The sequence below is a fragment of the Paroedura picta genome, chromosome 5 (genome assembly GCF_049243985.1).
Source record: "Paroedura picta isolate Pp20150507F chromosome 5, Ppicta_v3.0, whole genome shotgun sequence".
In the NCBI taxonomy this organism is placed as follows: Eukaryota; Metazoa; Chordata; class Lepidosauria; order Squamata; family Gekkonidae; genus Paroedura; species Paroedura picta.
In genome coordinates, this window is record NC_135373.1 from 97,455,588 (window position 1) to 97,483,336 (window position 27,749).

At 41.8% G+C, this 27,749-nt stretch overlaps 1 protein-coding gene and 1 long non-coding RNA gene across 4 annotated transcripts in view; one reads left to right on the top strand and one right to left on the bottom strand.

Annotated features, from left to right (window-relative positions):
* Positions 1-1,979: 1,979 nt before the first annotated feature.
* GUCY2C (guanylate cyclase 2C) overlaps positions 1,980-27,749 on the bottom strand; it is a 64,296-nt gene continuing 38,526 nt past the window's right edge. For 2 of the 3 annotated variants that reach the window (XM_077339279.1, XM_077339277.1), the window contains 11 exons: positions 22,506-22,638; positions 20,320-20,457; positions 18,828-18,916; positions 16,554-16,645; positions 15,377-15,535; positions 9,997-10,189; positions 9,425-9,599; positions 8,009-8,107; positions 5,015-5,109; positions 3,943-4,019; positions 1,980-2,938 (listed from right to left, as the gene is read on the bottom strand). In XM_077339279.1, the coding sequence (XP_077195394.1) occupies positions 2,764-2,938; positions 3,943-4,019; positions 5,015-5,109; positions 8,009-8,107; positions 9,425-9,599; positions 9,997-10,189; positions 15,377-15,535; positions 16,554-16,645; positions 18,828-18,916; positions 20,320-20,457; positions 22,506-22,638 (1,425 nt within the window). In that variant the 3' untranslated portion in view covers positions 1,980-2,763. The remainder of the gene's footprint in view (positions 2,939-3,942; positions 4,020-5,014; positions 5,110-8,008; positions 8,108-9,424; positions 9,600-9,996; positions 10,190-15,376; positions 15,536-16,553; positions 16,646-18,827; positions 18,917-20,319; positions 20,458-22,505; positions 22,639-27,749) is intronic. The other variant, XM_077339278.1, reaches the window with a different exon arrangement.
* Positions 2,768-27,205, top strand: LOC143838249 (uncharacterized). Its single transcript, XR_013231312.1, has 4 exons — positions 2,768-2,982; positions 15,667-15,710; positions 22,515-22,626; positions 26,612-27,205. It is a non-coding gene; the product is annotated as an uncharacterized LOC143838249 (long non-coding RNA).

A 27,749-nucleotide genomic window follows, 5' to 3' on the forward strand; every position in this document is an offset into this window, starting at 1 on the left:
TAAATGCTACGTCTTGAACTATCAAAGTTCAACCTGAACACTTACACCAATCGAAATTTGTCAAACATGCTTATGTTTCTTCCCTTAAGGCAAGAAACAACAACAACAAAAAGATTTCATTTTGTTCCGAGATTGCTTTAGATATTGAGCACTTTAATCCCTTGCTTCGTAACTTTCAAGAATCCAGCAAGATTAAATTGGTTTTCAGAGAAGGCGAGGTGTGTGTTTTCAGAAGCTGATGCCAAACTTGTAATTGAGCATGCTCACAATTACATGGTTGTCATTCTAATTCTCTTGTGATAATCCTATAATAATTTACATCTGGGTCAGAAGATCATTAGGCAATTCTGGCAAGAAATATTGGGTTTATGACAAAAGATGTTGTTGCCTGAGACCTGTGGGATATAGTCCAATGAAAGCATTGATTTACCCTTGTTAGTGTTCTGAATTAAAAAACTCACCTTATACACTAGAATGCAAAGCAGTTATTAACTGGTAAATGGATAAGTTTATGACGGGCTATGTTTTCCCCTAATTCAAAACACATCATCATTCGACTATGCACATATTATGAATATACTTCAGTGAGTGAAGAGGGATTTTTGATACTTTATACTTTGAATTTAACAATGTATTTTTGAAAAATTCTAGTAAATCTCAGATTTCTGGGCTTGAAGCAGAAGATAATATCAAAAACTGCTATAAAATGCACCAATAGAACTCATTTTCAAGTAGTTTTTAAAAAATCACCTGACCCCTGGGGGGAGGGGAACAGATAAGCCACAAAGTGAATAGCTCAAGGGACAGTAATCTGTGCATGAGGAGCAACTACAGAAAAATCTACCTGATAATAATTGACATCATTCCTGAAATAAGCATGTATTGGGGAAGACAGTCTTTTAAGTAACCTTGTTCCAAACAATTTGAAGCTTTAAAGGTAAAAATCAACATGCTGAATGGTACCCAGAATCAGATAGGCAACAAGTAGTGCTGGAGAGATACATTAGAGTGCATCACAGTAATCCAGTCTAGATGTGATCAGAGCATACCTATCTAAATCCCATCAATCAAAGAATGGTTACAGTTGGTGCACCAGCCAAAGCTCCTCCAATGGCTCCTCCAAATTATGAATGTGCTCCTTTTATGGGAGGGCAAATTTGTCCACAGTAGGAATCTCCTTAAATATTGGTCAGAATTATGATTGACCAGCAGCACCCCAGTCCTTTCTAAAATAACAGAAAATTAGGAGGGAATGACATCCACCCATCCCTTTTCCTATACAACTTGCTGCTACTGCTCCTAGGTCTGACACCTCCTGTTTTTCCTGTGTTGCCAGCACATCACCCAGAATTTCCCCTTTTGTCTCACTTGCACATTCCCTGCTGAGCTATATTGTAATGCTACTGTGTAACTTGTCAAGAAGATAGGAAAAAATACTTTTAAAGAGCTAAAGAGGTGGGAATGGTACATGGCAGCAAACTTTCTTCCTCTGGTGGACACCATCTTGGTGGGTGATTCCTACCATCCACTCAGACAGGCAGGAACTACCTTTTACTCCTTCCTGTTTCCTCGGTGGGAGTCACCTTCCCTTGAAGACAAATCATTTCAAAAGACAAATCTGTTCGGGGTTTAGCAATTCAGCTCTCTAATGAGAGTATTGTGGCTCAGTTTAGGGGATCCCAGAAAGAAAGAAAAAACCCTGAATTGGCATTGATTCGGGGGAGGGGGGGTGCTGGCCTAGCTAAACTGAACTGCATACCCCTAGTCCTGTTCATTTGTTAAACTTTACAGAGAGTTAAAATGCAGCTTTACAATTTAATCTAAGAAATGTTTTCCATGCTATGTTAGGTATTTTTAATTACTTTTCCCATAAACAAAAACACACTATGAAAACCTAATTGTGTAAGATTTCATTTGATATTGCTGATTGTTAGATTATACATCTCTAGCAATGTAGCATGAGTCAACAGAACTAAATATCCAGAACTATATCCAAAATGTTTTATTTTTCTTTCAAATACACTGATATTCATATTTCCAAACAAACAACATGTCCAATAAATCATGACAAATCATTATGATGAAAGTGGATAGTAGAGCAACACATTTTAAATACCAGATATAAAATACTTTAGGCTATTAATACAATAGGATAAAGTGTTTGCAGTATAAGTTACCTAAATATAAAACAGAGGTTCAGATTCAAAATGCAGCTGGCTTTAGTTTCAAAAAGAATGATGATGTAGCCAAACAGAAGTTTCCAGGAAGAATTCAGTAAATAGATGTACATTAGAGTGACCTTGGAATGCAGTCTGCATATACCTTCACATTGCACCAGATCATTGTCCATCGATCTTGGACTAGGATCACCTATGCTGTCCACACAGCTTCAGTGCTTTTCTAATGGGGCAGTTACTTATATTGGGCAAGTGACTGCTTTACTATCTTCTCAGGTTTCTACCTTAGCCCATGAGTACCACACTGTGAAGGAAGGTGTCACCTGGAAACCTTTTATTTTTGTCCTTCCCTATTTTCAGGAAGTAGTATATCAGTGAAGCTTCCAATCATCTAGAAGCTGCATCTTACATTGGGCCATCTATATTTTATCAGTGCAGCAAAAGGCATATTCTTTCCACAGATTATTTATTATAATGGACACTCAAAGAAAAGACTTCTGCACAATGAAAATATGTGGAATCTGTGAAGTCTATCATGCTTCGTTCTAGATTGCTGAAATTCGAGAGATGTACACTTCATCCAGTATTACAGGTAAGTGCTGGAAGTTTCTATAGTAGCCACTTGCAGATATTCCAAAGTGCCTTTGCGATAACTAGGCACACGTGAAATCTTTCGCATCTGGAATTCTTCTGTTTGTCTTTTCTGCAGTGAGTCTGATATCATCTTAGCAAAATCAACCTGCAAGCGCTGCTGATTCTCTCTGGAAATTGCAGGAGAAAAAAAAACTTTCAATAATTCACTGAGGTAGAACAACTATGAATAAACCCTTTAACTATTATTCCATTTATCCATTCTTATTTATGTTTTAAATCAATTCCCCTAGCATTAGATACTGTATATTATTAGGATATACTAGCCATGAAGCCTGTTGCATGCAGATATGCAGCAGACACTAGACCCCCCTCCCAGGCCCGCTGCTACCCCCACTCGTGCCCATGTCGCCCCACCTACTCCTCTCCATAACAAGCTGGGCTCCCTCCCTCTCAGGGGAACGGGGGCTCAGCAGGGCTCTCCACCTCGCTGACGCCCTCCCTGGCAGTGAACCCCACCATAGGCACCAGGCTGGCCCCACACGTTGTCCCTGTGTGCACACCTGTGAATATTGCATTAGCTTACTGGAGGAGAAGGCACTCAGGTGGCAACTCACTAAGGAGTTATTGGCAAGAAGGAGAAGCTTAACCATTCTGGACAGAGTCACAGGGGCAGTTGTGGGATAATCCCTGACAGTATAGGTCTTTCTTTGCCTCCTCCCTTCCACTGCAGCCCACTGGCCTCCAATAAATTATGCTCCTGGGGAATAAGAGATCTTGAGGAATGGCATAAGAGTAAATTGCCAGTTTAGTCTTGATCCAACTCATTGGCTGGCAAATTCCAGCATATACGCATAATTCTTCTTGACTCCATGAGCAGCTTGTGAGTTTTCGGTATGATATGCACGATACAAGATACAGTATTGAATAGTTGCAATAGCCCTTGCAGACAATGTACTTTTTCCCTTTTAAAACATGTTTAGAATTCATTAGGCCATAAATATGAGTTTGTATGCACTGATGCCATCTTGACCTTTGCAAAGAATATGCCAAATGATGTTTTAACAGAAAGAGAATAGATGTGTAGGTACTTCAATTGCTGAAGACAGAAGTGTAAGTACAGTTAATTGTATCACTTAAGAACCACTACAAAGAACCTTACAGAACTACTTACATAGAAGGTGGAGTTGGAAGATTATGCTGCTTGTCCTTTACTCCTGTGAGCCAATAGGTAATCTCAGTTCCTCTGCCCTAATATAAAATGAAATTAAATCAAAGATTAGAGTTCTATATTATATGATTTTTTTCTATGTTATTTTAAAAATTATCGTTCATGATAACTTATCTGGACTATTTGTGCTATGCAGTCATGGTTACTATTATTTCCTTTTTACCGAGGCTAAATTAAAATTTGTGGGCAAGTTGGTCGGCCTGTAAGCAAGCAAGGATACTGGCTTGATTTTTCAATGCCCATAAGAAGATTATCTAATATGGTCTGATCCAGTGAGGCTGCCCTTAGATTCTTTCTAGATGGCTTTGGGGGGAAGAGGTTAGTTTCATTAATGAGATGTCCATCAATACCTACTACATACAGTGAGTAAAGGGAGCCTACATATTTAGAGTCAATGAACATCTGAAACCCAGTGCTAGGAGGCAACATCAGGGGAAGGCCCTGGTCTTTGTTCCCCATTTGTGTCACACCCCTACTTTGAGCTCAGCTTTGAGAGCTCCTCTGCAAAGACTGTGCAGGCACCTGAAATTAATGAGTTTCCAGCGGCAAAGCATTTGAGATGGAAAATACTCAGCCAGAGGCAATTAGTCAGGTTTCATACACTGACAGTTCTGCACCTCATAGGTGCAGATGGAAACTTAGGGCAGAACGACAAAACAGGAGGAAATCAGCTTGTCTGGAAAGCTGGCATTGGTTGACAGAAGCGAGCTTTGAGTAGTTGCAGAAGCAATCCACAGACAAATGGCATACTGGATCCAGAATCATAGAATCATTGAGTTGGAAGGGATCTTATGGGTCATCTAGTCCAATCCCCTGCAATATGCAGAACACTCACAACCCTATTGCTCATTCACTGTGACCTGCCATCCTCTTAAGCCTTCACAGAATCATCCTCTCTGTCAGATGACTATCCAGCCTTTGTTTAAAAATTTCCAAAGATGGAGAACCCACCATGTAATTTAAAATGTATACACTTTTCAGGGATATGACATCTCTGGGCAGATCTTTTTGATACCTTCAGATATGTTTCTCCTCGCTCTTCATACTTGAATTGGCAGTCAGTCCTCTTAAGGATATCAATAGTTGAACCACTTACATGAATCCGTAGAGCTGTAAGTATATATACAGCAAATAATAAACAGAATTTCAACACTGATTCATGTTTAACTTTTGGTTTGAATTGTGCTACTTTATATTAAAGTGAAGGAGTTTAGGGCTACTTGATTTAATGAACAGGTGAATTAAGGAAAATGTGATCGAGATTTATATAAGTCTGCATGGAGTGGACAAGGTGGATAAGAATAAAGTTGATATCCCTCTCCCATAATACTAGAAGTTGAAGGCACTCAATGTACTCAATTGCAGCAGAAGAGATGTCCATCAGAGGCTTTTAACCACATGTTGAGAGTCTGCAGTCACCTGAGTACCAACACTGAGGGGGAGACAAGGAAAGAGCTGTGTGTAGAACTTTTGTGGGCAACTGTGTGTAAACGGGTCACTGGATTTAGTGGTCTATTAGTATGATCAAACATAGATGCTTTTATGCTCTTACATTATTTTAGCTGATGTCTAGCTAATGCTGTTCTGAGTTTGCTCTAGTATTATTTATCTTACAGCAGTGTTACAGGAAGCATATCATGATTATCATCATATAAAATAAAATGTGATGGGTATTTCCAATGACATGCAGGCCCTCTGATTGGGCCTTCTGGGAAGAGGACCAATCAGAAGTTCTTTCCCCTCATCTTCCTCCTCCATGCCACTTCCTGGCACTTCCAATGAGGAGATGAGGTGAAGCACAGAGCTAGGGAGGATGCTGGTCACTAGCACGACAAAGGAACCTGGCTGGGCGCAGCTCAGTGCACCACTCTTCCCAAGCTCCTGGCTGCCAGGAGGAGGGCAGAATCTGACTGGCTGCACTCCACCAAAGCACTCCATACTCCCTGTGCTCCTGCCTCCCAGGAGGCCACTTCAGCAGCCACCTTGCCCTGCACTCCTGCCTCCTGAGAGGGTAAGGGAGCACATCTAGGTGCATGCTGCTGCACCATGCTCCCTTTGAGCCTAGCCCCCACCATGGCAAGGGATGTCACCCATGCACATACTGCCCTACTGTCCAGTACTCTCCACTACTTGCCTCCCACCAAGGCCACCTCATTACTCCCACTCCCACTTTCCTCCAGGAGTACAGAGGGCATCTGACCATGCTATGTCATGCCAGCATGACTGGCTGCCTTTCTGCCTCACTCGCTCGACTCTACAAGAGCTCTCCCACGCTTTTGCCTCCATCAGCCTGCTGCCCATTTTCAAAACAGCCTTCACTCCTAGTAATAATATAAAGTATGTAGCCAAGTAGGTACAATGGTTATGCAGGAACCATAAAAACCCCACTGATAACAGTCAGGACCTACAAAGGTTGAATGTCTGTATTAATATTAAAATTATATAACTTATTGTGCACAATTTTAAAAACTTTTTAAAAACTGAAAACCTATACACAGCCCAAGGGCAGAACAGTGTGCTATGCACTATATGAACCAATAGACCTAACATGTTTCAGCCTGTATAGGGCCTTCTTCAGTGGTCTCGTTATAACACATAACAATTCATTACACATATGAAATATGTATAGTAGCCAATAAAGGAACCAAAGTTGGAGCTATAAAGTACAAAAGTCAATCAATGAATGAAGATGCACTAATAAGAGAACACACCATTGAAATTTTTGGTAGCCTTTGGAAAAGAGCTAATGGCTGACAAATAGACATCAAGTCAGAAGGCAAGATAAGCAGAATTTCTTGGCAGTTATGAAACTATCTTGGTTCCCAGAATTTTGTCTTTAAAAGGGCAAGAAACTAGTTGTTGGATGAAGGAGTGGATTAAGAATTTGTGGGCCTCATAGCACCAGAACCAGTTTAAGGACTTGTGGGACCCTACTGGAATACAATTGTGGCTGGAGCAGCCAGACTGGGGGCAGAGGGGCCCCCACAGAGGAAACGGGTTGTCACTCTGACTGACCTTAAAGAGGGGAAAGGGAGGAAGAGAGAGGCTATGGCCATGATCCATGGGGAGGAAATACCATGCAGGGTCCCTGGAAGCGCAGGGTTCATAGCACGTGCTATATGTGCTACATGGATAAACTGGCCCTGGTTGGTTGCATCTAATTACATCTAATAGTGACTTTTCCAACAATAGCCTCACTGCTGCCTCATTTAAAGCTAGAGGAAGCAAATCCTAAGCGAAGGAGGTATTAAAAGTTGTACTATTCTTTGTGGCAATGATTACTGGGCAGATTTCACTAGCCATAATCAACAAGGATCTGGGATGTGTGCTGCCCTTGTCCCATGCATGATCTAGGAGTCAGGTTTCCATGTTTTCAGGATTCTGTTCACATCCTCTTGCTGAACTAATTGAAAGATATTCCAGTATATGTAACAAGCAGAGAGCATCTCTGTAACTAATGTGAAGTCCAATTTGGATTTGCATGCTAAGTCCACTGAATAAAAAGCCATTATTACAAGCTTCTGTAAAAGACAGATTGCTATCATGCCCAGTCTTCTGCTGAAGTGCTTTGGTGCAGAAGAATTTTGGCTATGATCTAGACTAGGGGTAGTCAACCTATGGTCCTCCAGATGTTCATGGACTATGATTCCCATGACCCCCTCCCAGCAAACGCTGGCAGGGGCTCATGGAAATTGTAGTCCATGAACATCTGGAGGACCACAGGTTGACTACTCCTGATCTAGACCATGCACTAGATTCTGCAAATGATGATAAATAGCTATGGTTAGTGCCCTGTAGGGATTCTGTGCATCCTATAAGCCTTTGCAGGGATTCCATAGCAAATGCTCACTTTTTCATGGCAGAAGAGTTACTGGAGAAAATTTTCTCTGAAGTCAGAGGAAAAACTATGTTCTAAGTTACAAGAAAACAGGTCTTTTGTGGAGAAAGAGTACTTTATGTAAATCATAACAGAGTATTGGGCAGTCAAAGACTGAATCACCCTCCTTACGTAAACCTGTAGATTCCATCCTTGAAGCTGTGTTCACTGTGTCTCCAAACAAGCAGTAACGAGGCATCTTGATCCCAACAACACCAGCTGCACAAGGACCTGAAGACATTGAATAAGTATTGAGTCAATACAGTCTCAATAATATTTTCAAAGCTGTACTCAAGAATTAAAGTCATAAATGTTACTCATCAGGAAACAGACTAGGCTTTGAAGGATCAGAATAGTAATATAAAATTCATCTTCTTTTCCCTCTGCAAAATTTTATAGACCTAAGATACTTAGGCTCTAATCAAGTAACAAATATCAAACTTATAAAAATAGAAATCAGATTTCCCACCATTGGAATAAGCAACATAAAGGGTACAAAAAGCAAGTCAACTTCTAAAGGGAACAGCTAAGTAAAGCGAGTTAGATAGGGATAAGAGCCAGCTTGCTGCAGTGGTTAGGAATGCCAACTTCTAATCTGGTGAGCCAGGTTTGATTCCATGCCCCTCCCCATGCCCACCTTGGGCTCACCACAGCACTGATAAAGCTGTTCTGACCAAGCAGTAATATCAGGGCTCTCTCAGCTTCACCTACCTTACAGGGTGTCTGTTGTGGGGAGAGGAAAGGGAAGGTGAATGTATATGAGTGACACTTACTGGATTTACCAGTTATGTGAAATATTCTCACACCCAGCAGCATCACCACCATTCTTTTCCCAATAATTACCACTGGTATTTTAAAAAAGATAATAGCTAGAATGTGCAATGGCCTGCCTGAGTTGGTCAGAAAGGCTCTCATGCTCCTGTCATTCTGCAACTCATATAAAATGGAGTTTTTTAGGAGGTAGAAGCACTATAATTTAACGTACCAGTTCAAGAAGTTAACACCGATCTATGATACCTCTTTTCATTATATTCACACTCTGTATGTATCATGCCTAAAATATTATGTTTATTCAGATTTGGGTAATCCTAGTCCTACTACATTCCCATTCTATGCCTCTTCATGCAGATTGTATTGGACGACACTGAATTTATTAGCTATTCCTTCATATGGACTTTTATATTACACTGTGTAATATGCTTTAAGTCTCAGTACAAAATGCAGATTATAAATGCATTAAATAAGCATACAAATAAATAAATGCCTGCAAAAATATGCATCATGATATAATTGGAGGGATCCTGTTGATCTGTTCATAGTAGCACATTCCTCTGGCACAAGGAAACGCCTGCTAACACTACAGACCTTTCTGTTGGTGGTTCTTCTGAGTTGGTTTCTTGCACTGGGAGAAATGCTGCCATTAACAGAAGAAATCCTCAAGTTCCAACCCGTTATGACCTGCTTCTATGATCAATTTGGGAAAATCAAACAGAACTGAGAGTTCATCATTGTTTATCTTTGTCATGTACTTGATATATCATTCCATACCAGAGTGTATTCCTATTCGAATCCATATAGGAAGACCTGGAAGATGCTGGAGTTCAAAGGACCCCATGAAGCTGAGTATATCCAGCGCCATCATGGAAATATCCACTGCATGACGATTACCATTCCTCTTTGGTAAACCGCTTACTACCATATATGCATCTCCAATGGTCTCCACCTGTTGAAATAGGTGCTATAGTCATCATCTTTGTCTGAGAAAAGAGCCTGGTAGATGTCCTCCTTTATGTTGGGAAGAAGGAACATTAGCTACCTTAGAATTAAGTAACTTGTTTAAAAATACATTTTCAGTTGTAAACAATGTTCAAGATAGGAAGTCTGTGTGATAATGCTTTTTTCTAGGAGGAAGAAGTGTCCTTATAACATCTAAATTAAAAGGCGAAGGATGCCTACTTGACTTCTCTGTTTTACACAATTTTAATAGTGAATGTCTCAGACAAAAAATAATTCTTTTTGTTTTATATTCCTTAAAGGATTGGAGGTAAAACTTCGCCTTCCTTTCTTATAATTTTAACAAATTGTCTAGCCTTCTCTACCCAGTTCCCAGTTTTGGTCACCTTGTAAACATCATGATGATCTAGAATGTGATCAAAGTTCTTGTAGATCTCATTTAGCATATCTACTACTTCCATAGGAGTGCTGTATTTACAGATGGTTGTGAAGCCCACAATGTCACTGAAGTAAATGGTAACTTCTTCAAATAATTCTGGTTCTACCAGTCCTGTTTCCTTCAAGGATTTTACCACAGGCCTATCAAAAAATGGAAAAGATTGGAAGAAAGATTTTCTCAGTGTTCAAGTGTAACTTTAAATAAACGCATCTACTGCTTGATGATGGCTGCTTGACGGTCATAATATGTTGAAGAATGAAATGAATTTCATTTATGTTAATAACGATTTCAAAGTACTACCTTAGTATTAATTAAACCTTAAAACACTGATGATTTGGCAATTCATTTCTTTGCCTAACATTTTGTTTTGCAATGATGGATTGAACAAGGGGCTTCTGTATTTACACAGGATAAAGCCTATATTTTTGACTACAAATACAGTACAGATGATCTGTGAAGGGCTTATGGTGATTAGGTTAGACTTCTACAACTTGCTCTTCACAGGGCTACTCTTGAGACTGCTCTAGAAACTCCAGTGGGTGCAAAGGCCATTTCGCACCCGATAAATATAGTGAAATAATCACCTTATGCAGACACCATATTTTTGGCGTTTGCATGATGTCGCCAACATCCAGCGTCCAAGCAGCAAATCGGTAGCAACATCCTCCATTTTAAAGTGCTAGCTGGGAATCACATAAAGTGGATTCACCCAACTAAAAAGCACAAGCTAGAGGAAAACAGCCAGCAAGCCACACACTAAGGGAAAGTGTGGAATCGAAGTAGCACTATCTCCACCTTCAATTCCCACTCTTGCACCTGGCTCCCTCTCCATTCTCTCTGGGACAGGTTTGTTGTTGTTGTTGTTGATTTAAGCAAACTGCCTGGAGCAATGAATAGGCATTAAATCATGCAGGCAAAGCAAACCTCCCCCCCAGTTAAAATACAAAGGATGCCTCTCTAAAGTCTCCCCCCCTCAAAAAAAAATCAGCTAGCATTATAAGAAAGCACTATGCATCTATGATTAGATGCATAGGCGTTTCAGTGGAGAAGTTTTACTTTAAAAAATTAGCTGCCATTGCAGTCCCTTTAAAACATGAAGAAAGGTGATTGGTTGCCTGGCTTGATTGACAGGCAGAGGAGAGTTGTGCATAAAGCGTATTGCTCTCTTCCACCATTTCAAGCAGCCATGCAGAGTGCTAATATGTGTCAGAAGGCAGCAGACGATAGCAAGAGAGTCAGAAGGTGACGAATCACTGGATTTTTTTAGCATTACACCATTTTGCTGGCGTAACGCTATATTTTTCAATGTGTGGAACTGCCCCAAAATTCAGTGGCCCAAATCCAGACAGGGACTCAATGATTTTCCAGCTGCATTGACTCCAGATTGGAAACTGAATTAGATTCAAAGTTCTGGTGCTAACTTTTATTACCCTAAACGATCTGGGACTGGTGTGTCTACTGAACTGCCTTTTCCCTTATTTCCCCAAGATCATATCTGCTTAGGATCCCTGGCCCAAAGGAGGTGAGATTGGCCTCAACCAGGGCCAGGGCCTTTTCAATCCTGGCCCCAGTCTGGTGGAATGCATTCCCAAGAGAGTTGAGGGCCCTTCTGGATAGCACAGACCAGTATTGCAGGTCATGCAAGATGGAGCTACGTCACTAGACTTTTGGTCGGGGCCCAAAATAACAACCACCAATGAATGACTGCCCTCGTAACCAGGGATAGATTAGCTCCTGATCCTAAAAAGCCTCTGCCTGAGATGAATATTAATTGAGGGCAATAATGTTTTAAAGATGTTTTGTATGACTTTTTAAAATGTTGTTACCTGTCCTGAACAACTTGGAAGGACTGGTTAAAAATAAAATTTTATTATCATATTTATGAAGCAGAAATTTCAGTCTCTATTAGCCTTAATTTCCTTTCCATGATCGCTTCTCATGCTGATGGAAAGGTATGATCTAGTAGGCATCACAGAAACTTGGTGGAATGATTCTCATGACTGGAATGTAATGGTGGATGGATATGAACTGTTCAGAAAAAACAGAATAGATCGAAGAGGTGGAGGAGTGGCACTGTATGTGAGGAAAGGGCTTACCTGTCAGGAAATTCTAGTGAAGGAGAGCATATCTACAGTGGAAAGCATCTGGGTGAAAATAAGCGAGGGGAAAACAAACAGTGTGGTGGTTGGTGTCTGCTACCGACCGCCTGACCAACGAGAGGATGTGGATGCTGCACTTTGTGAGCAGCTTGAGAAAATATCCAAGCGGCAGGACCTTGTCATTATGGGTGACTTCAATTTCCCAGATGTGTGCTGGGAAACAAACTGTGCGAAGCGTCCTCAGTCATGCAACTTTCTGACCTGCCTGGCTGACAATTTCATTTATCAAATGGTAGATGAACCCACAAGAGGTTCAGCCATACTGGACTTAATACTGACCAACAGGCAAGAGTTGGTGGATGAGGTGAAGGAGCTGGGGACCCTAGGGGAAAGTGACCATGTCCTCATAGAATTCCTTTTGAGATGGGGAACCAAGGAAGCTTGTAGCCAGACGCGGATGTTGGATTTTCGTAGGGCAAACTTTAATAAACTCAGAGACATGATGAGTGTCATACCATGGACGAGAATGCTGGAAGGGAAGGGAGCATATGAAGGGTGGGCGCTACTCAAACAAGAGCTATTGCATGCTCAATCAATGACTATCCCAGAAAGACGAAAACACTGCAGGAGCTCTAAGAAGCCTATTTGGATGAACAGAGAACTTCAAGAGGAACTAAGAAAGAAAAGGAAAATGTTCAGAAAATGGAGGGAAGGACAGAGCTCTAAAGAAGAGTACCTACAGGTTACTAGGCACTGTAGATCAATCATCAGAAAGGCCAAAGCTGAGAGTGAGCTAAGATTGGCAAGGGAAGCCCATTGTAACAAGAAAAGATTTTTCAGTTATGTGAGGAGCAAACGTAAAGTAAAGGAGGCAATAGGCCCACTGTTGGGTGCGGATGGACAAATTCTAACGAAAGATGCAGAGAAAGCAGAAAGGCTTAGTGCCTATTTTACATCTGTTTTTTTCCCACAGGTCAAAGTGTTTAGGCACATCTAGAGATGGCCGTAGCCAAAGGATAGTGTCTGGGTGGCAGGTTAACATGGATAGAGAGGTTGTCGAGAGGCATTTAGCTGCACTGGATGAGTTCAAATCCCCTGGTCCGGATGAAATGCACCCAAGAGTACTCAAAGAACTTTCCAGAGAACTTGCACAGCCCTTGTCCATCATCTTCAGAGCCTCTTTAAGGACTGGAGATGTCCCGGAGGACTAGAAAAGAGCAAACGTTATTCCGATCTTAAAAAAAGGGAGGAAGGATGACCCGGGGAAACTACAGACCAGTGAGTCTGACCTCTGTTGTGGGGAAGATAATGGAGTAGATATTAAAGGGAGCGATCTGCAAACATCTGGAGGACAATTTGGTGATCCAAGGAAGTCAGCATGGATTTGTCTCCAACAGGTCCTGCCAGACCAACCTAGTTTCCTTTTTTGACCAAGTAACAGGTTTGCTGGATCGGGGAAATTCGGTTGATGTCATTTACTTGGATTTTAGTAAAGCTTTTGACAAGGTTCCCCATGATGTTCTGATGGATAAGTTGAAGGACTGCAATCTGCATGTTCAGATAGTTAGGTGGATAGGGAATTGGTTAGAGAACCGCACTCAAAGAGTTGTTGTCAATGGTGTTTCATCAGACTGGAGAGAGGTAAGTAGCGGGGTACCTCAGGGCTCGGTGCTCGGCCCGGTACTTTTTAACATATTTATTAATGATCTAGATGAGGGGGTGGAGGGACTACTCATCAAGTTTGCAGATGACACCAAATTGGGAGGACTGGCAAATACTCCGGAAGATAGAGACCGAGTTCAACGAGATCTGAACACAATGGAAAAATGCGCAAATGGATTGTAAACTAAACATGAGCAGGCAGTGTGATGCAGCGGTAAAAAAGGCTAATGCCATTTTGGGCTGTATCAACAGGGGCATCACATCAAAATCACAAGATGTCATAGTCCCATTGTATACGGCACTGGTCAGACCACACCTGGAGTACTGTGTGCAGTTCTGGAGGCCTCACTTCAAGAAGGGCGTAGATAAAATTGAAAGGGTACAGAGGAGAGCGACGAAGATGATCTGGGGCCAAGGGACCAAGCCCTATGAAGATAGGTTGAGGGACTTGGGAATGTTCAGCCTGGAGAAAAGGAGGTTGAGAGGGGACATGATAGCCCTCTTTAAGTATTTGAAAGGTTGTCACTTGGAGGAGGGCAGGATGCTGTTTCTGCTGGCTGCAGAGGAGAGGACACGCAGTAATGGGTTTAAACTTCAAGTACAACGATATAGGCTAGATATCAGGAAAAAGTTTTTTCACAGTCAGAGTAGTTCAGCAGTGGAATAGGCTGCCTAAGGAGGTGGTGAGCTCCCCCTCACTGGAAGTCTTCAAGCAAAGGTTGGATACACACTTTTCTTGGATGCTTTAGGATGCTTAGGGCTAATCCTGCGTTGAGCAGGGGGTTGGACTAGATGGCCCCTTCCAACTCTATGATTCTATGATTCTATGATTCTACCCAGCCTGCCTCTGTCAACTACTGCCTCCTGTCCCCCACCTTCTCACTGCAAATTCCTTGCTCCCTCCCACTTAGGGCTGCCAATGTTCAGGTGAGAACTGGTGATGTCCTGGAATTACAGCTGACAGAAATCACTTCTCATGGAGAAAAGGTCTGTTTTGGTGGATGGATTCTATGACATTATATCCTGCTGAGGTCACTCCCTTTTCCGAACCTTGCCCTTTCCAGGCTGTACCCCCAAATCTTCACATCTTTTCCAAGTGGCAATTGTCAACCTTTACTCCTCCCTCTCTTGTCTCTCCCTCTATCACCATCACTTCTTCCCTTCTTCTTTTCAACTTCCGATTACTGTCTTCTCTTATCCCTGCTGCTCCTTTCTGCTTCCATCACTTCCTCCTCTCCACCATCCTGCTGCCATTTTATTTCCTTCCACTTGGCCACTTCTTACTTTTCTAAAAATATACGTTTGCGAGGCACCTACACAATGGTAACTTTGTCCTCACAAGTTCTTAGTATTTTTTAATCATTCTCCCCCCCCCCCCCGACTGTTTTTCTAAAATAGTCTAAAGAACTACTCCTATGGAATTGTCTCTGATTAAGTTTTGTAGAGACAGACACTGTGAATGACAACAAAAATAACACAGAAACACATGTTATGGACAATCACAGTCTCACTCAGTGACTTCTTACCTGGAAGCCCCACATATCGTACCACACATATAGCACTCACCTTGGAAGAAGCATGAAATTAAGCCTATCAGCTCTGTCCCTCTCTGCCTTGTACAGTTGTGTCCTCTCTTCTACTAAGTGTTCCAGGTTTCGTGAATACAGTTGCAGACGGCGAATTAAGGTGTCCATGTAGCTTTCATTGGTTTGACTGTGGTAATTGCTGGCAATATTGTAAGCATAGAAGTGGTGAAAGTGTGCTTCAGGTCAGATGGCAAAAAAATGCTAGTGATAATTACTGCATGTGTGGATGTCATACAACTAAAATGGACTTCTCTTTCTAATCACTTTCAGTTTGGCAGAAATGGCTTGCTAAGTAAGGCTTTTGGAAGTTACAGGTGAGTCTTCTACGGAAAGTTACATAATTGTTCTATTTTGGGATTTTACAATACTGTGTTAGATTTGAAAGGTGCTAGAAAAAGTACAAAGGGTAATAAGCAATTCTGGGTAGCACAGACTAAAAACATGATTTTTGTATCTTTAACATTTACATTTCAAGTACATCCAACTTCCTTATATCAGCATTTTATTTAACTCATATGTACCACGAAAGCGTATTTAAAAATTAGTACTGCCCTACAGTACTCAAGGTGACTGTATAGTTCTTTCTTCACTCATTTTATTTTCCCAACAACTCTGCAAGGTATCTGAGATGAGGCTGAGTGGTATTTGAATATGGATCATCCTGGTTCAAGTATGGCTCTCCTTACTAGGTTCAAGACATCCACACTTTCTTGCCTCCTTAGCACCAAGACTTCTTTACTATCAGAAAAACAAGTCATCATGTCTATCTGAGGCTATAATTACATGTGTGATTTGAGCTGCCTGCTTACAAAGCCTGATGATCTTAGATGAGTCTGAAGAGGTCCATTTCTTGAGTTGCTTATATCTTTAATTTTATGTAAAAGCAGTCACGAGTATTAGGGCTATAGCCCCCCCATGCTATTTTCCCAATCTAAATCACCCCACTAATGCTGCTATTTACTCCACTGTGTATTTCCCATAGCAGGGCAAATAGCAACTGAGGGGGGACATGTGATCACATATTTTGCCTAGTTGTGTTCTCTCTCATCTTATTATTTAATTAGAATACATTCCTCCATTTTCAGCAAGAGTTCATTGTTTCATGCGTTGGACCATCTGTACGTGATGTCACACAATATTGCCAAAGTAGTTCTTACCTAAATATCCTAGCAAGGGTACTTTCAATTTTCTTAAAATCAGGTCTCTTTTCTGGGTCTTCTTCCCAGCAGTTTTTCACAAGAAGATATACCTAAAAACACACAATCCAAAACATAGTTAGCCTACTTGCTATAAATACTGATATTTTTAATAAATTTATTTATTTAGTTATAGCCCACCTTTCTCACTGGGATACAACACAGATTACATAAACGTGAGTTGATACAATCATTAGGATGGCATTAACAACCTTTCACACCCAGTCAGCCCTGCCACCCCGGAAGATTTAAGTAACCAGGGTGTAAGCTGCATGGAGCTTTTATTCCAATCCCAGGTCGATTAAGTCCCTGCCATCTCCACTGAATGCGATTTCCATTTTTATTTTGTCCGATTTTAATTTTCCCTCTGCAACAAGCATGATTGATCCGGAGTGACCCTACCTTTATCCTGAAATATTTAGGAGTGGAAATAACCCTGAATATTTTCAGAATCGGATTGAATCTGATGAGAAATCATGCAGATCTCTGGAGCTCCGTGGTAGAGAAGACCTGATTGGCCAAGGATGCCCAGGTGACAAGCTTGCTTTAAAGGGAAAGCCCCTAATTTCTCAGCAGAAGCCTTCTATTGGTAGAGATTTGTGTCTTGGATTTTTTCTCCCTCCTCTGTTGTCTGCAACCCTCTCCCCCCCCTTCAAAAAAGAAAGAAAGAGGCTTGGCTCTTCCAATCCTCTCCCCCCCTCAAGAAAACAAAGAAAGAAGCTCCCCCCTCCCTTTCTGAGCCTCCCTAAGCACTTTTCTGTTTCAATGGAGGGGGGAAGAGGAAGACTTCAAATTGATCTGAATTCAACAGGACTGACAATGGAATAAACAAAGTAAGTGCAGATTCAGCCCAGGAAGGGCAAGGTGTATACAAGAAATTGGTAGGCCTCAAACTTCTAAGGAACTTTTACACAACCTCAGACTGAATAAACAGGAAAGTATACAAGTGCCCTGACATCATCTATTTGTTAAACTCTTGCCTACCCATCTTTGCTCACCCAAGTACTTCTCCCTAAATAGTTTTCTCCAGGTAAAGCACTAAGATTCCCCCCATGGAGGAAAAGATGGGAAGAAGAAATTTCAGGAAGAGGTAGCATGGATTGAAGAAGAATCCAGTATCCCTTCTGCCTTCTCTCTACTACTTTAAATCCCCCTTTCCCTACTTTGTAGGAATTTAGCAGAAGACAAACTATTGGTTCTGCGGCAGCAATGTATAGTCAGAGCCTTGGGTTAAGGCCAGCAATGACTCAGGTTGGCTCTGAGAAATTCAGTTTCCAGAATTTAAAAAAAAAATCCGTTTAGAACCTGAGCCAGCTATTCCCAGTATCTTTTTCTTTTTTTTTTTAAGATGCTGGTAAACCAGCTTTCATTGAAGTTTACATAGAACAGACAAAAGAGAAATTAAGAAAGATATATAAAACATAGATTACAATCCATTATGCCTTGCCATCTTCTAATACATTCCTTAACTAACTATTCAGATAGTCTGGAACCCCAGTATCTTCTTATCTTTGTGTCCATGAATAATTTCTCCATATATGTAAAATGTCAGCATCTTTTGTATGATATCCTCAAAAAGCTTTTTATAGATTTTAGATAATTTACCACCAGCAGAAGAGCCACTTAAATTAGAGGAAGGTTTCATTGACTGAAGGGAAGATTCAAATTTGTTGAGAACAGTGTTAGAGCATATTCCAACCATTAAGATTACCCCCTGCTTAGGTTGATCTGCTTCGGCTTCTGTAGATGTACAGAAGGGGGGAGGCGGGATATAAATTAAAGGGTAATAATAATAATAATAATAATAATAATAATAATACTTAGTGATCCATTATAAGTATCCTGGAGTGAAATTAAATACTACCACATTGTATGCATTATAAAATATTGTCCCCTGGAAATGCTAATAGAAAACTTCTATTTGGATTTTTTGCAGTCCCAATTAGAGTTGTACGATTCGGCCGCTTCAGCATTTGTTCCCTCCGGGTGCAGCCAGCGCCACACCGTGTGGGGGGGCGGTGCCGGCAGCGGCATGACAGCGGGCGCAACCAAGCAGGCACGAAATTCCTAGTCCCAATCCTATTACACTGCTTATCAGATGGTCCATTTTATCAATTGCATTGATATAGACTGTGTAATCTGCCTTGAGTTTTCCTGTAAAACTTTCTGGTTTGGATTTGTGAACCAGCATTAGTTCTCTATGCTGGAAGTGACTTCATTTCAACATAGTCTTACTTCATATTCTTTCTCCCCTGCTGAATCCAAGGAAAGATCAGGCCGGAATGGTCTTGGTCCTTTGCTGCTCTCTATTCTATAAAGTTTCTCTAAGCAAAAGAGAAGGTCAACATTCATCAAGTCACTATATAAACATGATAAAACCTGAAAAGCAGTGTTTCCCTAGGCAAGAAGAACATTGGCAGGCAGTACTTTCTAAAAAGAAAGAAAAACCAAACTAAAGCAATGGATTGAAACATACTTGCTACCGTAATTGATAAAGACCTGTCTTTTTTTCCATTTAGAAGTGCAAAATTAGTGAGGAATCTATTGGCATTTATTGGGCCTCACAGACTGAGTGAAGGCATGATCCAAATTGTCGTTGCTGCTTTTCTTTTTGAAAAGAGTTGGTACTTATATGCCGCTTTTCCCTGCCAGAAGGAGTCTCAAAGTGGCTCACATTCACCTTCCCTTTCCTCTCCCCACAACAGACACCCTGTGAGGTGGGTGAGGCTGAGAGAGCCCTGATGTTACTGCTCTGTCAGAACAGCTTTCTCAGTGCTGCAGCAAGCCCAAGGTTACCCAGCTGGCTGCATGTGGGGGAGCGCAGAATCAAACCCAAGCTTGCCAGATTAGAAGTCTGTACTCCTAACTACTACACCAAACTGGCTTTTTTTTTAGAACATAGTGTAAAAAATAGTGGATTGGAAGATCACTGAATGGGGCTTTTCATTTTGCTCCCTGAAATTCTATGGGTGGTGGGTGTCAAAGAACCTTCGTGAACAGCACAGGAAGCAAAACAGAAGTCTGCAGTGGGAGGAGGAATCAGTAAAAATTGCCTCCTTTACTCCTCCAATGGAAGTATTACTCTGTTAGTGTGTGCTACTGGAACAACACCTTTGAATCCAACTGAATGTAAAATATTATGAAGAGAATATTTGGTTTTGCCTGGTTTTTGTAATTTTTTGCTTTGTAAGACCAACAGCAATTGGAAGGAATTGCTGAGGAAGAGTGCCTGCACTCGGAAGCTCACAGCTTGAATAAATCTTTGTTGGTCTTAAAAGTGCTACTGGACTCTGATTTCATTGATCAATTGGGGAGAGTCAGGGTACAATTGTCATTAAGGAAATGGCATGGAAAGAAAGAGTTGAACATCTTCCTTCCAGGCACCATTCCACTAATCAGATTTTGAATCTTACATAGCTGCTTCACTGGAGACCCAGTGGTAGTTTTCTAGTGTAGCATGGCCATTGACAGAGATGTACATTTGGACATAAACAATTTTTTTAAATGCATGCAGACTTCCTCAGTTTTCTATTGTTGTTCGACTAAACACAGAGTACACATACCATGGAGTCATGGCCAATCAAAAATCTCCAGTGCTGTGCCAACAAGGAGAATCATTGCACTGGTGTCATTAGCTGACCAAAAAAACTAACTAAAGTCACACAGGGCACTATCAATTTTACCCTGGGCTGCAGTCTCAGAAGATTTGGGGCAGAGCTGTTTGTACCTTTATGGTCATGGCAGTAGTTAGTGTAGAAGGTCTCCCTGCGTAGTATGATCTCTTGTGCTACAATTCCATAGCTGTACACATCACCTTTTTGAGATACATCACCATGGCGAAGGTGTTCAGGAGCAGTCCAGAGATCTGAGAAGCAAGGCAGTGAACTACATTTCTATGTGCACATGAATCTGCACACCCATGCCAAGGATTTTTAATGCCCTTGAAAACTATTTTGGTGGTGCAGAAGGGAAAAGGGGGAAAGGGAAGGTGGCTGCAAAGGACTGATAGAAGGAAAATGATGCTGATGTGGGCAGGACAATTGAAAACATGCAGTTTCCTGTCCAGATAGCTTGATAAAGTGCTTGGAGTGCATTCTTTCCAGGAAGAATGTACCAAACTAGGGCCTAATCTGCACACAATAGATAATGTATTTTCAATGCACTTTAGAAACCAAAGCACATTGAAAGCGCATTATCCTATGTTTGAGGAATGGGCCTAGGTTTGAGAAAGAATGTACTGAGAAGGCTAGACAGGGAGATATCCTGTGCATGTTCCACACACACAAAAAACCTACTGTAATTTAGAAGACAAGGAAAATAAAATCCTCCTGTGGATGCTATCTAAGTAGGGCTGCTAACTCCAGGAGGGGGAGCCTAGAAGTTTCCTGCAATTACAACTAATCTCCAGATTCTAGAAATCAGTTTCCCTGGAGAAAATGACTACTGTGGTTGGAGGGCTTTATGGCATTCTGTCCAGCTGAGATCCCTCCATTCCATTCCAAGCCTTGCTCCTCTCAGGTTCCCTCCCCCTCAAAATCTCCAGGAATTTCCCAGCCTAGAGTTGGCACCCCTAAACCTGAAACAAAACGCCAGGAAGACAGAGGGACAGTTTCTTTACAACTTAATCCATTCTCTCAGTACTTGATTCCCTGTACTGTTCCCATGTTGTTAAGGTCTGTAATATTGTAGGAGCTTCATTATGATGGACAGAGGACAGGACACAATGTGAAAAATATGAAGCCAAAATATATTTTGTAGGAATCGCGTGCTCTGATCTTAAGACACTCAAGTCTAAACTGTGTCATATTTTTGTAATTAAGGCTGTTTACAGACAAGTGGGTGATACAGCTATTGTCCTAATAAAGATATTTAATTCTTTTAACTCATTATTGTGTCTGCCTAAGCAGTTTTTCATGTTTTTGAGGCAGTACCTGTCTAATGAAAGCTTAAAAAACAAAAGTATACAACATAACGATCTATCTCACTGTTTTCAACTTTCGGGAGGTGGAGACCCTAATACCAGTCTTTAGCCATAGGTTCACACAGATATATATATCACATATATCTTTATATACCCATCTGTATCCATGCAACAGGAATACATGCAGCCATTGTCACAAGAAAACGTCACAAAGATTACAATATGGTGATAACTTCTCCTTACAATTTAATGTATTATATTCTTTTCTTCTGTTTTAGCACTAGTTGAAAGTTGTGATGTTGTATGCTCAAGTGCCAGAAATATAGCACCATGTTCAACAATGGCATATTTAAGGTATAACAAGCAGGGCTCGTGCCCTGGGTGCTATACTTGATGGGAGCACCACTGGGCCCCATCAAACCTGCATAGGCTGTTGAAGTGGCACTCCCTGACTGGCCCGTGTCCCTGATACTCACCCCGGTGGCCAGAGGATAGCTTGGCAGTGTGCACACTAGCTGCACTGGGTTGAGGCCAAGGCTGAACATGGTAGCAACTTGTGACAGTGAGATGCCCAATGGCCACCTGGCACGAACATCCAAAGCCTTCCCTCTGCCATGGGCATCAGTGTGCACCAGCCCCAATGGCCACCAGTCTCCCATCCCACCTTCCTGACAGCATGGATAAGCCGAGGGACTTGGGACCAAAGGTGGCTGGGCCCTGCACAACAACTCTTGTTGGGATGTGGGGCACTGGGGGAACCCAGTTAACAGGTGGATGTTACTCTGTGCAGGCCATATCTGCCATGTTACCAAGCCCTGTCCGCCCTCCTTCCCCAGGTATCAAATAGGGTAGGTATGCCACTGATGTTCAAACAACCTAACATAAACAGAATATTTTTTCACAGTCATCATTCTTCCCTGCAAGAATACATATATGCATTTGAGAATTCTAGAACTAGGAAAGAGAACAAGTTATTAATATTCCTTGCATACCTTTTTTAGGTGGCAGAATAGAATTACATCCAAAATCAGTGATCTTTACCACCATGCGATTATCCACAACACAGTTTGTAGATTTGAGGCGCCCATGGACTTCTGTTTTGCTTGAATGCAGGTAGGACATTCCCTATGATTTGAAGAAAGTGACAGGAAATTTTCTGTTTGATTTCACCATTAACACTGTACACAACAGTAGTGTGATTCAACATATGACACAAGCATATGCCCATTTTTCGCTGCCTGGCTGACACATTGCCTGGAAGTTACCAGTGGAAAGGAAAACTGCATGGTCACCTTTCCTCATGTATGTGAAGTAGCTGACACACATCTTGGGCAGATTTTAACCATTTCAGCAAAACACTTTGGGAGTGGCCTTGTCGTTCACAGTGGCAGCATAATGTTTGAATCATTCTTGCAATCCTTCTTTTATGAGTCCAGTAGCACCTTAATGAGCAACAAAATTTTCCAGGTTCTAATTTTTGCTGAGTCACAGGTCATTATGTCCGCATCTTTTATGGCTTCACAGTCAGGATTTTTTTTAAAGCAAACTGCCTGGAATAACGAATAGGCATACAAACATGCAGGCAAGGCCATAAATTTTTTTTCCCCAAAGTTATCACACAAAGCATGCCTCTCTAAAGTCTCCCCCCCAAAAAAAATCAGGAACGGGATTGTTTTGTTAAGTATCAAGACTCGTGATTCCATAAAGGGTGGCAATAAAAACTACTATCTATGATTAGATGCATAGGAGTTTAAATGGAGACATATTGAATTTTTATTTTAAAAAATATTAGCGGGCATCGCAGGCCCTTTAAAACATTGAGTAAGGAAATTGGTTGCCAGAATTGATTGACAGGCAGAAGAGAGTTGCATGTAAAGTATGTTGCTCTCTTCCGCCATTTCCAGCAGGCAATGTGAAGTGTAAGAAGCGCAAAATGGCAGCAGACAGAAGCAAGACAGGAAGAAGGTGTGGAATGGCTGGAGGCGCGATAATATTTAGCGTTACACCATCGTGCTGGGGTAACGGTATTTTTTTAGTTGTGCAGAAATGCCCTAGAAGTCCACACTCCTAACACTATACCAAGCAGAAGTGAAATAGCCACATTAGGAATAAATGGCTCACACCTTGAAAAACTTATTACAGATATTGGTTTGGGAGGTGATGAATAAGCAACTAAAAAGCCACATTATCTGAAGCAGGGAGAAGGATACTGTAACGTAACTATGCCTCTAATCAGAGTTTTTCCTTTTCAGCGTATGGCAAGGGGCAGCATGATGTCATGGTTAAGATTCCCCACTCCTCCACATGCAGCCATCTGCATGAACTTGGGCTTGTCACAGCCCTGAATGTGTTGTTCTGATTGAGCAATCCTGTCAGAGTTCACTCAGCCTTACCTACCTCACAGGGTGTCTGTCACCGAGAGGGGAAGGGAAGGCAATTATAAGCCAGTTTGAGATTCCTTTGAGTGGTGAAAAGTGAGGTATAAAAAACAGCTCTTCTATTTCCATAATTTTTTTAGAATATTGATATATCCTGCCTTTCTCCTCACTAATTGGAAGGATTTACCCTTAGATCTTTTACATTTTGGAAAGAACAGAACTGCTCTGTGTTGCACTGCTCTTTCTGTATCCTTCTAATCTATCTATCAATATTTCCTTTAAAAGAAAAAGGGACAGCTATGAGTCTGGGAGTTCAAGGTTGACTCAGCCTTCCATCCTTCCGAGGTCGGTAAACTGAGTACCCAGGAAACGGTAATGTTCTCCTTGTTGAGTTCTTGCTGAAAAGTCTGAGGAGAGCTGTTTTCTTTGTTTTTTAAAAAAACTCTTTGCAACCTGAAGGAATCTCGAAGCAATTTACAATCACCTACCCTTCCTCTCCCCACAACAAACACCCTGGGGTTTTCCGCAGCTGTCTGTATTCTCCGGGTTTCCTTCATATTGGTCTCTGGAAGTTGAATTTGCACCTGGGTCTCAGCACTTTTTATCTCTGAAAAGCAATACTGAGGATTGGTTTCGCATCATGCCCTTCACATTGACTTCAGAGGCACTGGCAATCAGTCCCACCTTCCATGCTATTTTGGGGGGCATGGGCAACTGGTCCCACCCCCTTCCTTATTTTTTGCTTGCTCTCATCACCAACCTCCCTCCCCCTCCCTTCCTCCCCCTCCTGTGGTAAAAGTGCCCAAGTGCTACCATTTTCCATATGTATGCAGCTAATTCTACCTCCCCCTAAAGTCTTTTTGGAAGTAATGCAAATTAAAAGAGAGCTTGGGGAAAGTGGTGCCTGCTTCCACCTTTGCTTTAAGTGTGCCACTTCAGGCAAGCATTCTGTATCATCAATATCCTTCTCCCCCCATATAGTGCATATTATTTATTCATTTTTAAAAAACAATCATCATGTTAGGACACATCTATGCTGTAAAACAGGGGTCATCAACCCCCGGTCCGCAGCCCGGTACTGGGCCGTGAAGGCTTTGGTACCAGGCCATCAGCCTGCCTCACCACCACCACCCCGCACCTGCCTCACCTTCCCCCCGCAGCAAGAAGCTCGCCAGGCCCCAAGTGAAGCGGCCGCCAAAGCACCGCTTCGCTCGCAGCCCGGCTAGCTTCTTACTATGAGGGGGGGGAGAGAGGCAGGCGCGGCCTCCGGCATGCTAGCAGACGCAAAAGCGCATGTGCGGATCTGATGCGCATGCACGTTAGCTCCCCCTGCTGGTGAAAATGCGCATGCACGGCTACTCTGCACATGTGCGTTTTCACCAGCAGGTGGCACTAATGTGCATGTGCAGCGCCCTGGGCCAGCAGCTCTCCCCCACCCCCGGAGGCGGTCCTCAACTGTAAAAAGGTTGGGGACCGCTTCTGTAAAACAAAGAAGCGGTGTTTTTTGAACTTGGGGAAAGTCGAGGGAGGCTGCTAGATGAAATTAACAACATTCATAGCCTCCCTGTCTTGAAACTGACCACAGCTGGATTTCTTTTCTTGAAATTGACAAATAACATTCAATTGCACTGGAGGTAGTGCGTGTGTCCTGCTAGTGCTACTTTGGAACTACAATGTAACGTAATCCTGTTAATTTATTTTTAAAAAAATACAGCGGCAATTGAAGAAGGACGGACAGAGACACAGCATTGGTCGAAATTCTCAAATGTCATCATTTTGAGGTGGGAAACAGTGGAGAAAGCCAATGCAACTTTTGAGTTCCAAATTCCCTCCCAGGGGAGGGGGAGAAACTCCAGTTTTCTCGTGATTCACAAAAAGTATGGCAAATAGGGAGTACAGTCGGGGCTGTGCCTGAATCACAAGATTTTAGTGTGAAAGTAAGGAAATTTTACGGAGCTTTATGGGTGCTGCTGCAAAGTTTTTAGTCACTGCGGAAATGGCCCCTATGAGGTAAGGAAGGCTGAGAGAGCTCTGAGAGAACAGTGATTGGCCCAAGGTTACCCAACTGGCTGCATGTGGGGGAGTGGGGAATCAAACCCCGTTCTCCAGATTAGAGGTTGCCGCTCTAAACCACAATATCAAGCTGACTCTGGGTGTGGTGGACATTCTCAGAGGAAGGGTGGGTGAGTGCTCCACCTCTTTTAGATTGCTGGGCAATGGACAGGGGCTTCCACTGACAAAGCAGCATCCAGCACCAACCCCAAACAAGTTGCTCCCTGTTTTCTGGCTTGCTTGTGCAGTCCCTTTAACCTTTAGCTTGGCTTCAGAGTCCCCTTAAATCCAAGCTTTCTGGTGGGAAATGTTTTGTTTCTTCATTCCAAAATCTCCAAAAACTGTATCCTCATCCAAGGGAAAGGGGCTTTGGTTTAAAGGAAGGAACAGCCATTAAGAAAATGGTATTCTAGTGGGTCAGAAAAGAGGAACAGCAGAAAAAGCACCACACATTGAGATGGAAATTAAAGTCATGGTGGGGTGCTTAAACATGTACTTACTTGTTGCATCATCTAAATTTTCCTGACACACCCTTTCGGCTTTTGAGAAGGCTAAATTAGCATCAATTGCACCATCAGCCCACACACAAAGAAATTTGAAACAGGAGCTGGTTTGAGAAGCAGTCATCTTCTAGATTAAGAAAGGAGGAATCTCTTCTTTTCTGACAGATTCAGAGCAAACAGTGAAACCACTTATATGTACTGTGGTGGAAATGGACAAGTGTACTCTATCAGTCTCCACATCTGAAGCGTAAAGAATTTTGCCATGCAGATGCAAATTTCCCACAATCAGAATGCAGTTTAATCCACAGAAGTATCTATTCTCTGCAAGAGGGATTCAAAGACAATCTAAACCTTTGAGCTGTGCAAACACTTCTCTTTGTCTTGAGCATCTTGCTTTAGGCACTTGATGGTGTTTCCTGGCAACACTACTTGGCACTGATACAAGTGGAGGACATTTAGGTAGTTGACCCTAAACTGAACTGGCAAACATGTGCTTTGGAACAACGCCTTCATCTTACAGCCTGACACTTAATGGAAAGACTGACTTTTCACAACAGGTGTTGTTCCATGCTACTATGTCCAGAACCTGGGAACATACACATTATATGTTGTAGTTATACAGGCATAATTATAAGTGCATTCAGAAATGTCTGTGTCCTCATTAAATACATTTGTAAGCCATCTTCCTCAAATACAAGATACTATATAGAACTTTTGAAGTCATCTTCCTCAAACAAAATGTACTATGTACTAAAAATAAAAAAAGAAATAGAACGGTCCCATGCATGCAAAATATTAGATATTTTATTATTGTTGTTGTTGTTACTATTATTATTCCTTTAGTTGGTGCCTCTTCCAGGAAAACCTGGGAACAATTTCTTGCTACTCTAGGAATTGCAAGAAACTCTGGGTCAACCTAACCATTCATGTTTTTAAATATTCTCTGCAAATACACAACAGCTACAGGGACTGGTTTTTCTCAAAATGAGACCCCAAACACACGCAAAATGCCACCATGGGGAAATGAGGGACTTCTGCTTCCCCCCACAAGCCATTTGTCCATAAAGAAATAGTGTGTGGGGAAATGATTTCTGTGGTTCTTGCTGCTATATACGAAGTATTCTGTAAAAACATTAACGTGTAGTTTTGCTTTTATGTTAAAACCACAGGGTTTCTGGTGACTGAGTTTTCTAGAAGTGATGTCACATGGGACTTCAGGACAGGGACTTCAGTGGAGTACAATGCTATAGGCTGTACTCTCCAAAGCATCCATTTTCTTCAGTTGAACTGATTTCTGTAGTCC